Below are 16,493 nucleotides of genomic sequence, written 5' to 3'. Positions count from 1 at the left end.
AAGTACTTGTCGTCACCAAGTGCTTTAGTTTCAAACAATGAAACGCACATCTCCAGCTGCTTCTTGCACGATTTATACGTTTTACAGGGAAACCCGAAACATGCAGCTTTAGAAGGCATAGCTCCACGTGTGTTAAGTCCCACCCTAATTGCTATCTTCCTAGTTCCAGTAAGTGTTAAGAATGTTAGAAAATGCATGAACAAAATGGCCTGTATTCACACTATACCCACGTGGGCCAAGTTAAAAGAATTGTAGAGGTTTATACTTCTACGTAAACCTGTTATATATCATTGTCATGGCTGACATCACAATGTTATTAAATTATCTGTAAGACACGATGCGCCCTTGTACATCGTACCTGTCACCTATGAGTCAGGTTGGAGTTGCCCTTTTGACAATTTCATCAAACAAGAGAGTTCCATGAGCCGCTTTCACACCTTACTGTTCAACATTCCAAAAGAAAACTTGGGAATTCCGTGTCAAGAATTACAGGGTATTACAGAGATCATTCCGTGTCTTAGATTGAGTATTTTGAATTTCAGTGTACTAGTTTTATGCTGTTGACCCTCTCTTCATATTTTAACATTTTAATCTCTTTCGCAGATACTAAAAATGCGCCCTGACTTACATATTCTTATTCCTTTAGCACGTACAAGTTTCCACTTCGTTCTTCTAGCGTATAATTAACTTAACTTAGATCCCAAAGTACATACCCTGTTACTATGCTCCGTGTTGTGTATTTTCCATATACTATTGTTATTTAGTGAAGTTGAATCTTTTTAATCATACAATGGCAGTGCAAAGTGATTTCATATTTCTAAGTATCATCTCGTACATGTTATATCGCCCTAAGATTTGTTAATCCCATTCTACTCTTGATGTAACTATGTACTTCGTCCCTAACGTCTCAGATGTAGTACTGAAGAAACGGAACCAATGACCAACGGCTGTTGTACTTGACCTGTTGATAGTATGCGTGGAGATTGATGAATTCTATACTGACCATGCATTTGTATTACTTTAGAGGCACTCTCTGTGTCGCACTTTTTCATTTATGAAATTATCAGTAATACATTTGAATTGGAATAGTGACTGCAGTATTTTCAAATATAATAAAACGATCTACCAAAACCTCGGTGAAAGCCACTTTCGAACCTGAGAAAAAGTAACTATTGAATTATTACACAGACACAAAACTCAACATTCTACTCAGAGGAATAAATTGTCCGGCTGCGAACAGGAAAAGTTTTCACAGATCAATAGCTCATTGTATACTGTAAAGGATTTTTGAATTATGGTAAGTAGTCAGCTAGAAAACTGTGTATGAAGTGAAGTGTCCATCCATGTAAATGTTTATTCGTATGTGTGTGTAACTTCAGTGCAAACGACAAGTTGCACACTATCATCATGAATATGAGCTGTAGAAGACAGAACTAATAAAGGTATCATCGACTTTTTCTTCTTTTAAGTGTTTCAAAGGTTAGCGAAAAATTCTGAGTGACATTATCTAAACAGAGAACCACCAAAAGAGAATTATTGTGTAATTAACAATGTTGTGTTTACGATAATGCATTTTGTGTGACTTGTTTCAGATCTTGGGATAAGGAACTAACGAGGGCGAAGGAGAAAGGGAAGAAGCCAAACTTTGCAAGAGCGCTGTTCAGAGTGTTCTGGTTTATGGGTTCCTGGGTTGGTGTCTTCATGTTCATAGAACATGTTATTGTAAGGTATGTGATCCAGTTGGTTTAATTGTGATAATTACAAGGAAATAATTCTCTTCTCACAGTTCATAGAAGTATACTGATTTTTGAGTATGATTTTTACTGTTTATTGCCAAAGCAACTTCAGATATTACACAGACGTTCACATAAAAACACTGCAAATAATTAGCGCTTAGTATATCATTTTGCGACTGTTGCCGCTTTTAATCATTGAGGAACGCTTTCCACAAAGTTATCTCGCAATAGCAAAAGTCACACATTTCCGTAATACTAAAATATCCAGTGAGGCTAAATAAGCAATAAACAAAATGAGCAGTTTTCATGTATCTGGAACTAGCATAAAATTCGTCATCTGGTCCGTCCTAGATAAAATTGACTCAGATTGGTGCTTTAGCTGGCAAGTCCAGCGAATCTCTTACTTCCTTTGAACCACAGAGCAATGATCCTGATTCGTTTAAGAAAAGCATTATCTCGCCAATACTGAGATGACATACTCCAAACTATTGGCACGTTTCCACACAATTTGTATCGAACGACTTGGTCTGAGACCAAACACGCAAGAGCCACAAATCTTCACATCATTTCTGTGAATTTCAACGCTATTACACGAAACAAATAGATAATGTAGTTAAGTCTACATGCGACTATTTGTGGCACATAATGTGCCGTAACTCCCACTGCAATAAACCAACCTGTGACAGCGTTGTTTGTATCCTACTAAGCGACGTCATACTCTCTCTTCGTAGGCCCTCGCTTCTGTATCAACAGACGTACACTGCCCCGTGCAATGCACGGCAGAATGTATTTTGCCCCACTGCTGATTCCCCCCTCCCCCTTCATCCACTCGGAAATGGAGAAACGGAAAAATGATTGGCTGTACGCCTCTACTGACCATAATCCCGCTAATTTTGTCCTTATTCCTCATGCAGTATGAATACTGGAGCAGCAGAAGCGTTTAGCAGTTTCTCTCACATGTTGGTTTCACAAAAAATCAACTTTTTTTCCTCCAAGGTCTCCACTCTATTAACTCACGGACAATTTCGACCCAGTGGTAAGAAATCTAGCAGTACGCTTCTGAGTTGCTTCGTCTTCTTTGAAGCCCACATCGTGGTTTTCTAGGCCTTCAAGCAGTACTCAAGAATGGGTCGCACAAATAATGTGCCGCTTCTACATTTGTGGCACAAATTGAGGAAGAGAATACATACTCGTTTGTGATGTGTGCACAGCGGCGTTTACATCTTTTCACGTATGACTAGTTGTTGAAAATGGTGCAAAACGTTCTACAGGAACTTAGAAACATGCATTCAGTGTATGGTACAGCAGACTAGCACAGGAAAATAAGGCATTACTAGCCAATTGAAGGCTCCTAGATTCAAACATCGGCCTTAATCTGAGGAAGAAATTTCTGAGAACGTAAGTTTGCAACATAGCATTGGACGGAAGTGAATTACTGGCAGTGGGGAAACTGGAAATGAAGAGAATCAAAGTATCGAGATGTGGTCTATAGGAAAATGCTGAAAACTAGGTGGACTGGTAAGAAAAAGAATGAAGTTCTCAGCAGAATCGGCGAAGAGAGTGGAGCACGTTCAAAGAAGGTACAAGGTGATAGGACATGTCCTAAGACAGTCAGGAATAACTTTGGTGACCCTTTGCGGAACTGTAAAGGGTAAAAACTAAATGGGAAGGTAGAGATGGAATATATACAACAAATAATTGAAAGACGTTGGTGAAAGTGCTACTCTGAGATAGATTGTTACAGGGGAAGAATTCACGGCGAACAGCATGAAGACATTTAAATGACTGATGGTCCAAAAGCTCTCCGAAAGTAAACAAAAAACGTTTGGGACAGATGTCATTACAATTGGCAGAAATTATCACCATCGATAGAAACATACTGGAAGCTAGGTCGTTCAAACTACAGAAATCTGGCCAAAGTTCGCTCAGCAGATTTTGAAAAGGTGTTGCTCCACGTGGAAGGAAATTTATTCATAAACTCCACTCAACTTCTCCTTGCGATGAACTCTTTGAAGACGACAGTGTGGAGTTTGATGGAGAAGCAATTACACTCCCATCATATACGTGGATAAGCAATGAGGCGAAATGATTTGAAGTCAGAGTTCAGTTCTGTCAGTGGGTTACGTTGTAGATCATGTAGTGAAACTGGCGGTCGTCACTTAGAATAGTAGCTATAAGAGTAAATTGTAAGTCAATAAAAACACAAATAATACTTTCCAAACATTAGTTTATCTCGAATTACTCACCTCAGAATCCTGTACAATCTTACAGCATTGACGATAAATGCTAGGAACTCGTTGTACAAGTTTACCTTAATCCGATTAAAATACTAAGTAGGACCTGTAGCTTCTATTACACTAGGCGTGCCATCTTCTGTAGGAGTACGTGATTAATCGTCCGTCGTCCTTAACCGTGCCCTCTGCAATTGCTTCCACGTGTCTGATACCGCAAAGTAGTTGTTCACTACGCACGATACTGTCCACCAGTTAACATTTCAGCGCAACCTGTAATTACTTAACTATCAGTGTTGGATGTTTCTCCTGTTGCCTTCCGTAAGTCTGATAAACATTGCCTGCGTAACATTGGAAATTACCATAATTTGTACTTCCCAGTTTTACCTCCCTGTCGTCTACCAAGCTGTCTGAAAACCTGTGATTAAATTTCGAAAACATACACCGCAAGCCAGATAATCTTTTGAGCTGTGAATGAGTCAGAGCAACCAGAAAACTGCAGAAATGTACAGAATTATTGGTCGACATCGCTGAAGTCCGTCTTATAACGAATTTTAGAGTTTAGAAAAGGTTTCCCTGGAAGAATGCCCAATATTCAAGGACATGAAAGAAACGAAAATCTAGTTAACTTGGGCTCTAGATTGTATGTTTTAAGAGCCATAGTTCTAGCTACAGTACAAAAGATGTTTCACAGTGGCGAAGTTGTAGTGCTCATAGCCCTAAAGTCATGAGTTTTAGACCACACTTCGAATGACAGTTCCCCTCATCCCTGAATGTTGGTATCTCATTAATGGAGGACTCTGGTGCCGCGGCGTTGTGGCTCAGAACGAATTGTTTTTTATAGCGCCGATATTCTCTAAACGGCCATCCGTTTCACTAACTCTAGTCAACAAGCAAAAACGTGCGTTACGCAAAATGTCAGTTCTGACGACAGCTTCCATAGCAACGTCTGAGACACGACCTCCAGATGCAATGTATGCACAGTCTTTTACGCATCTTCTCAAATACCCTTTGTACAACGAGACAGACAAGTACATGTCAACGAACAAGCTAATCTTCAGGTTCTACTGAGATTTGATGCACCGACTTCATAAGATGCGTTCGGAAACAATCCATAAGACTTAGGACGATCACGCTGTCCATGTTACACGACATACCCTCGCAATTCAAAGATGAGGGTATCTTGTGAAGGTGCTCATGGGCATAACTATCGAAATAGGATGCTGCACTGTTGTTTTGAAATAACATACTTAAGCGTACAAGAGATTGTGTCCGACCAGAGCGGCAATATATAGCGAGTGAACATCGGATAATACATATCATCCAAACATGATTACCGGAAATAAGGCCCCGTTAGCTCGTCTTCTACAGTGCCACCCCTACAACCTACAGTATGTGATCAAAAGCATCTGGACACCCGAAAAAACATGTTTTTCATATTAGGTGCATTGTGCTGCCACCTACTGCCAGATATTCCATATCAGCGACCTCAGTATTCATTAGACTCGCGAGAGAGCAGAATGCGGCACTCTGCAGAACTCAAGGACTTCGAACGTGGCCACGTGATTGGGTGTCACTTGTCATACGTCTGTACGCGGGATTTTCACTCCTAAACATCCCTAGGTCCACTGTTTCCGATAGAAACGTGAAGGGACTCGTATAGCGCAAAAGCGTACAGGTCGACCTCGTCTGTTGACTGACAGACCGCCACAGTTGAAGACAGTCTAATGTGTAATAGGCAGACATCTATCCAGACCATCAGACAGGAATTCCAAACTACATAAGGATTCACTGCAAGTACTAAGACAGTTACGCAGGAGGTAAGAAAACTTCGATTTCAGGGTCGAGCGGCTGCTCACGCCAAACGACGCGCCGCTTAGTGTAAGGAGCGTAAATACTGGACGATTGAACAGTGGAAAAACGTCGTGTGGAGTGACGAATCACGGCACACAATATGGCGATCCGATGGCAGATGGCAGGGTGTGGCTGTGGCGAATGCCCGGTGAACGTCATATGCCAGTCAATGTTTGTAGTGCCAGCAGTAAAATTCGGAGGCGGTGCTGTTACGATATCACAGCACAGGCCTACATCGATATTTTAAGCATCTTCTTGCTTCCCACTGTTGAACAGCAATTCGGAGATGGCAGCTGCATATTTCAACACATTCGAGCACCTGTTCATAATGCACGGTCTCTCGCGGAGTGGTTACACGACAGTCACATCACTGTAATGGGCTGGCCTGCACAGAGTCCTGAGATGAATCTTGCAGAACACCTTTAGGATGTTTTGGAACGCCGACTTCGTGCCAGGCCTCACCGACCGACATCGATATCTCTCCTCAGTGCAGCACTTCGTGAAGAATAGGCTGCCATTCCCCAAGAGATCTTCCAGCACCTGATTGAACGTATGCCTGCGAGAGTGGAAGCTGTCATCAAGGCTAAGGGTGGGCCAACACCATACTGAATTCCAGCATTACCGATGGATGGCGCCACGAATTTGTCATTTTCAGCCAGGTGTCCGGATACTTTTGATCACATAGTGTTTATATTGCTGGTGATCTCAAACAAGGCTGGAGCATAGATTTTCATCGCTTCAGGCATAGCTATGGAGACAATTAAAAGCAAAACTTTCTTGAAGGTTGCTTAATTTTTCATTATTGAAAAGTATAGGTGGTGGTGGTTGTTAGTGTTTAACGTCCCGTCGACAACGAGGTCATTAGAGACGGAGCGCAAGCTCGGGTTAGTGAAGGATTGGGAAGGAAATCGGCCGTGCCTTTCACAGGAACCATCCCGGCATTTGCCTGAAACGATTTAGGGAAATCACGGAAAACCTAAATCAGGATGGCTGGAGACGGGATTGAACCGTCGTCCTCCCGAATGCGAGTCCAGTGTGCTAACCACTGCGCCACCTCGCTCGGTGAAAAGTATAGGAATTCAGTTCTGCAGTACAGCGCTGGATAATCTATTGACAGAACTCAACTGGGCTTGAAAATTATTTGGTCTCATTGCTTAGGCACATTGCTTTATCTTCAATAACGAGTCATGACCTACTCGATGCCACAGGCAATTCTTTGTCATGAAACATAAGAAGTTTACGGATATGTGTCTCATCTTCAGTGCTTATTCGAGACCTTGTAGTAGCCGAAAAAATCATTTCAGACTATTAGTTCTTTCTACGTTGTGCTGAATAATTCAAAAAGGAGTTCTAGAGTTCATCCTTCAGTTCACTCCCATTCCTTTTATATGTGAATGACCTACTTAGCAGACAACAAGCAAAAATGGTACTTCTTCAGACGGTACTGCTGTTCTAATAAATTCCGTAAGAGAGAAAGCAACAGAGAATTAAGTGGTTGGGCGAAAATGGACTCTGCCTGAATTTTAAAAAACCTCACTCAGTTCCGTACAACAAATACTCATACCAATAACTGATGAGAGAGATGAGCAGAAGTCAGTAAGTAGGGCAGAATGCTCCAAACATTTGGGTGTACATATCGAGGGAAACTTGAACTGGAAGACGCATGGTCTCGATCTTCCAAAGCAGTTAAGTTGAAAGAAAAAGAAACAGTGAAATAACGTAAAATAATTGTTACCCAATTGCAGCTGAAAAGTAGCCAAAGCCATCAGCTTACACGGACGACAGACTAAAGATTACTCTTTAAATGACTTACCTGTTATGTATTACGATAGGGGGGCACGGATTTAAGTATAATTCTGTTAAGTCGAAGTTGCAAAAAGGTTAAGGAAATAGGAAAAGAGCAATAATTGCATTTTATTTTCTCTTCGGTGAGCGCGAAAACATAGACCAGCAGTTTTCATCACAGATAAAAACGAAAATGTTTTGGTTCGGGTAGTTGATAGATATTTCGAGCAAGAACCTCGTATCATATACTATCCTCCTGAGTTAACAAGCAACTGTATGTATGAGGCATTTTCAGACGCTATTAGAGCATGTTGGCTTTGAATCTCGTCAGAAACGTGCTTGGAGCCGCAACTTCTATCATTTTTGTCTTTCGGACTCTTTAACACAAAATCTCAATCGTAGTTAGTCTCTAAAATAGTCAAGCTTCGCGATTTCGGGAGATCTTCAGGACCTTTCAGGATTCTTCGTAATCGATCTGCTTTTCAGCTCCTTGATAATACTACAGCAAACATGTCTGTTGCTGCTTTGTTCACCTAAGACACCATTTTTAACTTCGGAACATTGCATTCTGGGTGAGGCTCGGCAAATTGTCGGCACGTGACCGATGATGATGATAGGAGCGCCGAGTGGAGCATTGATGAAACATGTAACTAGTCCTATGCATAAACCTGCTAGGACTCCATCAAACAATAAATTCAACCAGGGCAGTGGCCATATACACTCCTGGAAATTGAAATAAGAACACCGTGAATTCATTGTCCCAGGAAGGGGAAACTTTATTGACACATTCCTGGGGTCAGATACATCACATGATCACACTGACAGAACACAGGCACATAGACACAGGCAACAGAGCATGCACAATGTCGGCACTAGTACAGTGTATATCCACCTTTCGCAGCAATGCAGGCTGCTATTCTCCCATGGAGACGATCGTAGAGATGCTGGATGTAGTCCTGTGGAACGGCTTGCCATGCCATTTCCACCTGGCGCCTCAGTTGGACCAGCGTTCGTGCTGGACGTGCAGACCGCGTGAGACGACGCTTCATCCAGTCCCAAACATGCTCAATGGGGGACAGATCCGGAGATCTTGCTGGCCAGGGTAGTTGACTTACACCTTCTAGAGCACGTTGGGTGGCACGGGATACATGCGGACGTGCATTGTCCTGTTGGAACAGCAAGTTCCCTTGCCGGTCTAGGAATGGTAGAACGATGGGTTCGATGACGGTTTGGATGTACCGTGCACTATTCAGTGTCCCCTCGACGATCACCAGTGGTGTACGGCCAGTGTAGGAGATCGCTCCCCACACCATGATGCCGGGTGTTGGCCCTGTGTGCCTCGGTCGTATGCAGTCCTGATTGTGGCGCTCACCTGCACGGCGCCAAACACGCATACGACCATCATTGGCACCAAGGCAGAAGCGACTCTCATCGCTGAAGACGACACGTCTCCATTCGTCCCTCCATTCACGCCTGTCGCGACACCACTGGAGCAACAGTGTCCCTAATTTGCTGGGAAGTGGCGGTGCGGTCCCCTACGGCACTGCGTAGGATCCTACGGTCTTGGCGTGCATCCGTGCGTCGCTGCGGTCCGGTCCCAGGTCGACGGGCACGTGCACCTTCCGCCGACCACTGGCGACAACATCGATGTACTGTGGAGACCTCACGCCCCACGTGTTGAGCAGTTCGGCGGTACGTCCACCCGGCCTCCCGCATGCCCACTATACGCCCTCGCTCAAAGTCCGTCAACTGCACATACGGTTCACGTCCACGCTGTCGCGGCATGCTACCAGTGTTAAAGACTGCGATGGAGCTCCGTATGCCACGGCAAACTGGCTGACACTGACGGCGGCGGTGCACAAATGCTGCGCAGCTAGCGCCATTCGACGGCCAACACCGCGGTTCCTGGTGTGTCCGCTGTGCCGTGCGTCTGATCATTGCTTGTACAGCCCTCTCGCAGTGTCCGGAGCAAGTATGGTGGGTCTGACACACCGGTGTCAATGTGTTCTTTTTTCCATTTCCAGGAGTGTACTTAGAGCTGTCTGGAAGTGTGCTCTCGATGTTACGAGACTTCAAGGAAATTCGCAGTGTTTTTTATGTTCCAACGCGAGAAGTTGCACTGCTGGCATTGCATATGTCGACACGATCTCTGGCTGCATGACGTTACCATGACGTATATCGGCCAATCACAGATCGGTTAATGCCTTCGTAACGCCATCATTCAAGCAGATATGATTATTTTTCTTGAAGGAAGATGAGAGGTTACCATCAAAAGCTTTTTACTTTAATTTGCTGTGGCCGGACGACTAGGCACATTTTATACAAAGATTTTGTCTCCAGAAACTTACTTCCAATTCCCCATTTGTTACACCGCCGTAAATAAACTGAAAGTCAGAAGTCATGGCCTAGCAGTATGCATTTCTGCAGGGGCCGGTAGTATCACGTACCCAAGGTATAAAAGGGTAGTGAATTGGCGGAGCTGTCATTTGTACTTACTCGACTCATGTGTAAAGATTTTCGATGTAATTATGGCCGCACGACGAGAATTAAGACTTCGAACGCGGAATGCTAGTTGTCATTCGGAAATCATTAGGGTATTCAATATTCCGAGATCCATAGTGTCAGAAGTATGCCTAGAATAAGAAATTTCAGGTATTACTTCTCACCACGGACAGTGTCCTAGTCTGGACGACTGATCTTCACCAGGATCAATCTCGAATGAAACACAGGCACAGAATGTGAGGGAGGCAAATTGCGCTCGCAGTTTAATACCTTAGATCTCCAGAAATCAAAAGGCTAACCTAGTGTGCCGATGACAGCAGCGCCTCCAGTCACCCATTGGATGGGGGAAGTACTCACTGTGAATAGGGCAGGGAATCCTCAACGATATAGCCACGTTCCATAGAGCAACAGCTGTTTCTCACGAGCCACCATGTTACGGGTTTTTAAGTACTGAAATGACTAACGCCAGCGAATCCAGTCCTTAAGTACAGTGACTCCTACAACGGGGGATTTTATTAAGAGTTTTCCTTGCTCAAACCAGCGAGATTAAACATGTAAAACTCGACCACAAACTTAAATTTAATCTAGAGTAATTAACGTATCAGCCTTTGAATCATGACTAAAAGTAAATTTTTATTATTTAAATCATACTCCCCATTTTGGCCACCAAGCGTAAATCTAGCGCTGTGATTGCAAGAGAAACGTTTAGAAATGTTGCTATATGTGATGGATTAGGAACAGCGCGTGAGCAGAAAAGGAAAAACAAATAAGTGCATGATGTTGATTTTACTATTAAACGTCGCTTACACAATTTGTTCATACTGAACAAAGGAGACGTCGAAATTGAGTACCCTGCCACATTTGTTCCTGGTCGTCAAAATTGGAACTACGTTTTCCACCATAAATTGGGTCTGCATTAACGTATTAGCATATGTACCAAGTTTCATTGCCACGAGATAATTATAGCCTACCCTAGACTTCCCTGAGCAGCTGCTTTTTAATTACAGCCATCCTACTTACGTCAATGTCTTCCACACTACTCTAATAAATGTTTGGGTGAGTAATAGTGAAACACCGTTAGCAAAAATCTCGAAAATTTCTATACAAATTCACTTCAAATTTTAAACGATACTCAAATATTCAGACAGGCATAGACTGTATATTTCTTTAAGCAACTTAGTACCGGTTTTCTGTTAAAACTGATCGTGAGAAATAAAATGCGCTGCTGTAAAAAATGTGCAGTATTGTTTCCTTTTTCACAGTTAGTTTCAACTACTATAGTGGGGCATTTAAACCTTTAGAGGGGGGAGATTAGTGCTTAACGTCCCGTCGTCAACGAAGTCATTAGAGACGGAGCACAAGCTCAGAGTAGGGAAGGATGGAGAAGGAAAAGAGGCCGTGTCCTTCCAGAGGAACCTTCCCGTCGTTTGCTTGAAACGATTTAGGAAAATCGCGGAAATTAAACAGTTAGATAAATTGTTTCGGCCACTTACATTTCTTACGCATGAAATATATTTTCAAACAATTGTATTCACAATAATGTTCTGGTTTGTTTTCTTCCTCGCAGATGGTTTTCACAGACAATAAGGAAGTTGTATTTCTGGCTTGTCGGGTTATGATAGGAATACCACTACAGAATCTGAAATTGCAATAACAAACTTGGCTTAAATTCAGAGGGAAAGGGGGGAGGAGAGGAGAAGTGGTGGTCAGAGCAGTGAGAGGAAATGGACGTGGTGGTGGTGGTGGTGGTGGTGGTGGTGGTGGTGGTGGTGGTGGTGGTTGTTGTTGGAGAGAAAGGGGGGGGGACAGGAGAGGATGGAGAGAGGGAGTGGACGAGATGGGCAGGGCATAGGGGGAGAAGTAGATAACCACATACATCCAATCACCCCACACATTAGAAACGTGTCCTTTTTACTTAGTTTTCCATTTCACCTGACTGAATCACGGCAACGTTTGACTGGGTGACTGGGTGACTGGGTACAGCTAGTAATTGTTTAAAAAGACTTGTAAACATGAAAGGATATTTGTATTTACCGATATAAACAATTTTCTTTCCCCTATGTACACGGTACAGAAACGTTCAATATGCGGAAACAGAAAAGAACATTGCAGTCCAGGTCTGCGTTGGCCGTGATCAGCTTCCACTTAGCCCCTGTTGCGTCGATATCGCTAGCAGTGACCCTTCACGCCGGTGTGACCCATGGCGTGTGTGGTGTGCAGTCGTCCACTTGTTCCAGCACTGACGTACCCTGCTGCCGACTATGTTCACTTGTTCATCGCTAAGTGCTGCCAAGGACGAGATGAAACACAGCACGTGTGACTGACCAAATAAAGTGAGCTGTGGCTCTTCACCTCGTCCAGGAGAAATGAGTTTTAGGACCAGCTGCTTCAGATCTGTAAACACGAATAGTTCTTTGGGAACAGTCATTGATTAGCTTCTCTCTTGATGCTAGTGATCAACGTATTTAAATTTTTATGCACTTTGGAATCCCTGTCCTAGTTTCACATGGAGATCTGAGCAAAATTTATAACTATTTGCCAGACTGGGTCACGTGCCAGGATCCGTGAACAGGATATAGTGGTCTAGGATAGTGCTCCAGTCTCATACGCAATGGAGTATAAAACCGGCGGTAAATGCTCGTGCAGGTTGCAACAAAGGCGAATATGTTCTCTGTAAAAGACTCTGATAGAATAGTCGGGAATCAGCTGCCTCAGTCCTTGTTTCTTCTTCTTATTCTTCTTCTTCTTCTTCTTCTTCTTCTTCTTCACCAAAAACGATGGTATGCTAATATATTCGCCATTTTTTTTTTTGACACAGAACATTCTAAATCCTATCACCCAGCCTCTCTTTATAGTTAAGTCTTCGTATTCAGTGTCTCCCTCCCACTGCTACTGTCCATTTCTCTTTCCCCTGCAGTCTTCTTTTTCCACCATTGGCACTTTCCCCGGTCAGTCTCTCCCATTATCACGGTCTTCATCCCTTTTTCTCGCTTTTCCTCACCAGTCTCCTCCTTAGCGACTTTCACTGTTTGTCCCGCTGCCATAGTCCTCGTCTCATTTTTTTTTCCTCACCTATTACCCCTGTCTCATTCTTGTTTAGCCTGTTTTTTGTTCTCTCTTTAACCACCATTGTCTCCTCTCCTCACACGTCCTTAGGAAGTGTGTGCTAGTAGATTTGACCTCTACAGTGGGACAAACACGTGGGTATAGAGTCACTGAAAAAGTGGGCTAGCCTTTAACATGTGGATACTGGGCGATGGAGTAAAATTGACAAAAGTGTACTGCCCCCTCCCCCAAACCGGCGATTGGCGTATTAATAATGTCCAGGGGAAGGTTCAACGGGACTTACGATCAGGCGAGTGTAGGGGTATAAACGCAATCAAATAGGGATAATGCAGGAGTAGGTTTAATCTCTATGTGTAAAAGACAATGTACTCACTGGCGGGCTTATCATAGCCCAGCCCAAACCTCTAAGGATAGAAACTTGAGATCTGAAGGCGTGGATCTTACAAGGTAGGCGTCGTTTACAGAGGGATCTTTCAGAATTCTAACCCTAAGAGGATGAAACAAGGACGGTTTTTTTTATAAAAAAAGTGGCTATTAAGGCAATTTTAAAGCTAGATCTACGGAATTTATTTGGTTTATCGATCAGAAATAAATACGTGTTTCAGCATGATTGGAAATTTAACCCTGTGGGGTGAAATAGTGGGTGAAAGTTTTTTGAAAATATATCATTATTAAAGAACTACTAAAGTATTTTTAAAGTGACATATATGAACACTGGTACTTGACTTTTCGGTTATAAACAAAGTACACGTTTCAGTGTTTTTGAAAATTGAACCCTTAAGGGTGTGAAATAGGGATGAGATTTTTATGAAAATATTTTATTACGAAAATATATTATGAAAGCATTTTTAAAGCTAAATCTACGAAATACTTAATTTCGGCTTTTCAGATGTATGTAAAAATAAGTGCGTGTTTCGCTGTTATTTAAAAATTTAAGCCCTATGGGGGTGAAAGCTTTTACGAGAATATTTCATTGTGAAAGAATTTTTAAAGCTAAATCTTCCAAAACTGTTTGGCTTCTCGGTTTGAGATGAAAAATTCTTGTTTCACTGTTTTTAGAAATTCAACCCCCCAAGGGGGTAAAATAGGGTCAGACTGATTCACTGACTCATCGTCGCCCAGCCCAAACTGCTAACGACAGAAAATGGAAGTTCAGAGAGTATGTGGACCTTATACTGTAAGCATCGCTTAGGAAGGAATAGTCCAAAATTCCACTCCTAAGGAGGTGAAACAGGGGATGAAGGTTTTTTGAAAGTATGTCGCTGTTAAAGGAATTTTGAAGCTGGAACTAAAACTGGTATTTGGTTTCTCAGACAGAAAATGAAAATACGTGTTTCAGTGTTTCTGCAAATTCGATGCCCGAGGGAGTGCAACATGGGATGAAAATTTAAGTAACTATTTCGTAAAATTAAAAAAATTTATGAGAATAGGCATTTAGCTTCTCGGTTAGGTATAAAGAATTATTTGTTACAGGATGAAAGTTGCTATGGAAAAATCACAAGAACGCGAAAGGCATGATTAACAAGTATTTTGGACTCTAACTACAATAGCTTTTTAGTCAGAAGTACATTCGAAGAGTCCATGCTTATATGGCTTGAATTAGCATAAAAAGACCATGCTTATATGGCCTTAATTAGCATGGAAAGCTTAAAAGGTGTTGCAATTAGTGTACAACATAAAAATTCGATAAAACAAAAACACAAAATCTCTGCAGGCCATACAGTCTACGCGAGCGAAGCAGTTGGCTCTAAGTTAGTAAGTGATTAAGAAAATGAATGTGGGTAAGCTACTATGAACAGCACACTGAACGCATTATCATAGCCAAGAGAGACACGTAACCAACACCTACTACAGTACTAAAAGTTAATACGCCAATCAGCTTCGCGGATGAATATATTGATTAAATGTATGATGAAATAAAAGAAATTAGTGAGTTACGGGAGACGAAAATTTAATTATGATGGGGCACTGGAATTCAATAGTAGGAAAAGGGAGAGAAAGAAAACTAAAGTGCGCGTCATATATCTTGGCGGCCGAGTTTAGGTTCGTTCTGCGCATCTGACGTCAGAAAACACAGTCAGCCAATGAACTGAGAACGACGTTGCCAGATCTCGACTGCAGTGCAGAGCACGGACGAGTCTCTTCAGTTTTAGAAACGTTCAGTCATAAATACAGTAATAGAACAAAAGCAATGTCTTGATAGCAGACTTTCTTTTATATAAAGTTTGGAAAAAGCATTCTTTATACCAATTGCTTCATATTCTATTAATTAATTAAACCAAACAAGCAATAAGACTCCTAATTCAGGCGATAGCAAAGAATGGTGTTTGTTTGAATCTCACGAACTGCTTTTTCGCAATAAAGAACAGCGGTAATTGTTTATTTCCTATTGTACTTCGACGAAGCGTGAGTAATTCATAGTCATGCCAACAGTGTTTATAAGTAGTTGCGTGACGTGTTAGAATACTTATGGAGTTACAATATTCGACGAGCCGATGTAGCGGAATGGTTAAGGTGTTGGGCTGCCAAGTGAAAGGTTACGAGTTCGTACATTGTGCGGTGCTTAATATTTTTCTCTATTTAAAAACAATATTGGAGTGCCTTACTTCACGAATTTTATTCGTTTGAATGAAATTTCTAGTGCTTTGCCTCCTCATTAACTTTTTCGCTGCTGCAGACACGTGCTCCCCGCATTCCGCGCTGTGCGCGATTTTGTCATCACTGCACTTCTCGCCTGTGCAGACACATGGTGTTCCCACTGCTTTGACACACTTATCATTCGACTTCACAAAAACTATTTGGCCAAAAAATTTGATTTTTACACGTCTTCTTGACTGATACCTTCCCCCCCATAAATGACTTAATTTTGTTTTGATGTGCAGCATTAAATGTAGTAAACCATTGCACGAAATTTTGAAGAGTTTGCAGAGGTAAAAGTCCATAGCGTATACTTTCCGTATGGTCGATTTCAGTTGCCACAATGTTGAGAATGAAATGTGGACAAGATACCTAAATTTCATATAATATTTACTGTATAACAATATCTCATTTAATTTAAGTACCACATAGGTGTCGTATGTAATATTAAGAAATATTCCGTCTTTCGCGACTGTAATAAAAGTTTTATTTACACAGGGCGCGTTTGGCTTCATTTTAAAGTGAAAGGTGAAAAGGTATGGCACATACACAATGGTATTCATGTTCTATTTCTTGTTTTTGTTCCACAGTCGCAGTTTTACCAATGGTACTGAAATATATCCCTCTTCTGCAACTGTAATAAGCGACTTATTTAGACCAGATGCGTTTCTCTCTTTTGAAG

The 16,493-nt window shown here is 42.1% G+C and overlaps 1 protein-coding gene across 1 annotated transcript in view; it reads left to right on the top strand.

The window, feature by feature from the left end:
* LOC126236083 (ATP-binding cassette sub-family C member 4-like) overlaps positions 1-16,493 on the top strand; it is a 251,908-nt gene that overhangs the window by 50,240 nt on the left and 185,175 nt on the right. Inside the window, exon 3 of the mRNA XM_049945146.1 lies at positions 1,593-1,727. Coding sequence (XP_049801103.1) covers positions 1,593-1,727 — 135 coding nt within the window. The remainder of the gene's footprint in view (positions 1-1,592; positions 1,728-16,493) is intronic.

The sequence above is a fragment of the Schistocerca nitens genome, chromosome 2, assembly GCF_023898315.1.
Source record: "Schistocerca nitens isolate TAMUIC-IGC-003100 chromosome 2, iqSchNite1.1, whole genome shotgun sequence".
In the NCBI taxonomy this organism is placed as follows: Eukaryota; Metazoa; Arthropoda; class Insecta; order Orthoptera; family Acrididae; genus Schistocerca; species Schistocerca nitens.
Note: the sequence above shows the minus strand (reverse complement) of the source record. Positions and strands in the feature narration are given on the sequence as shown.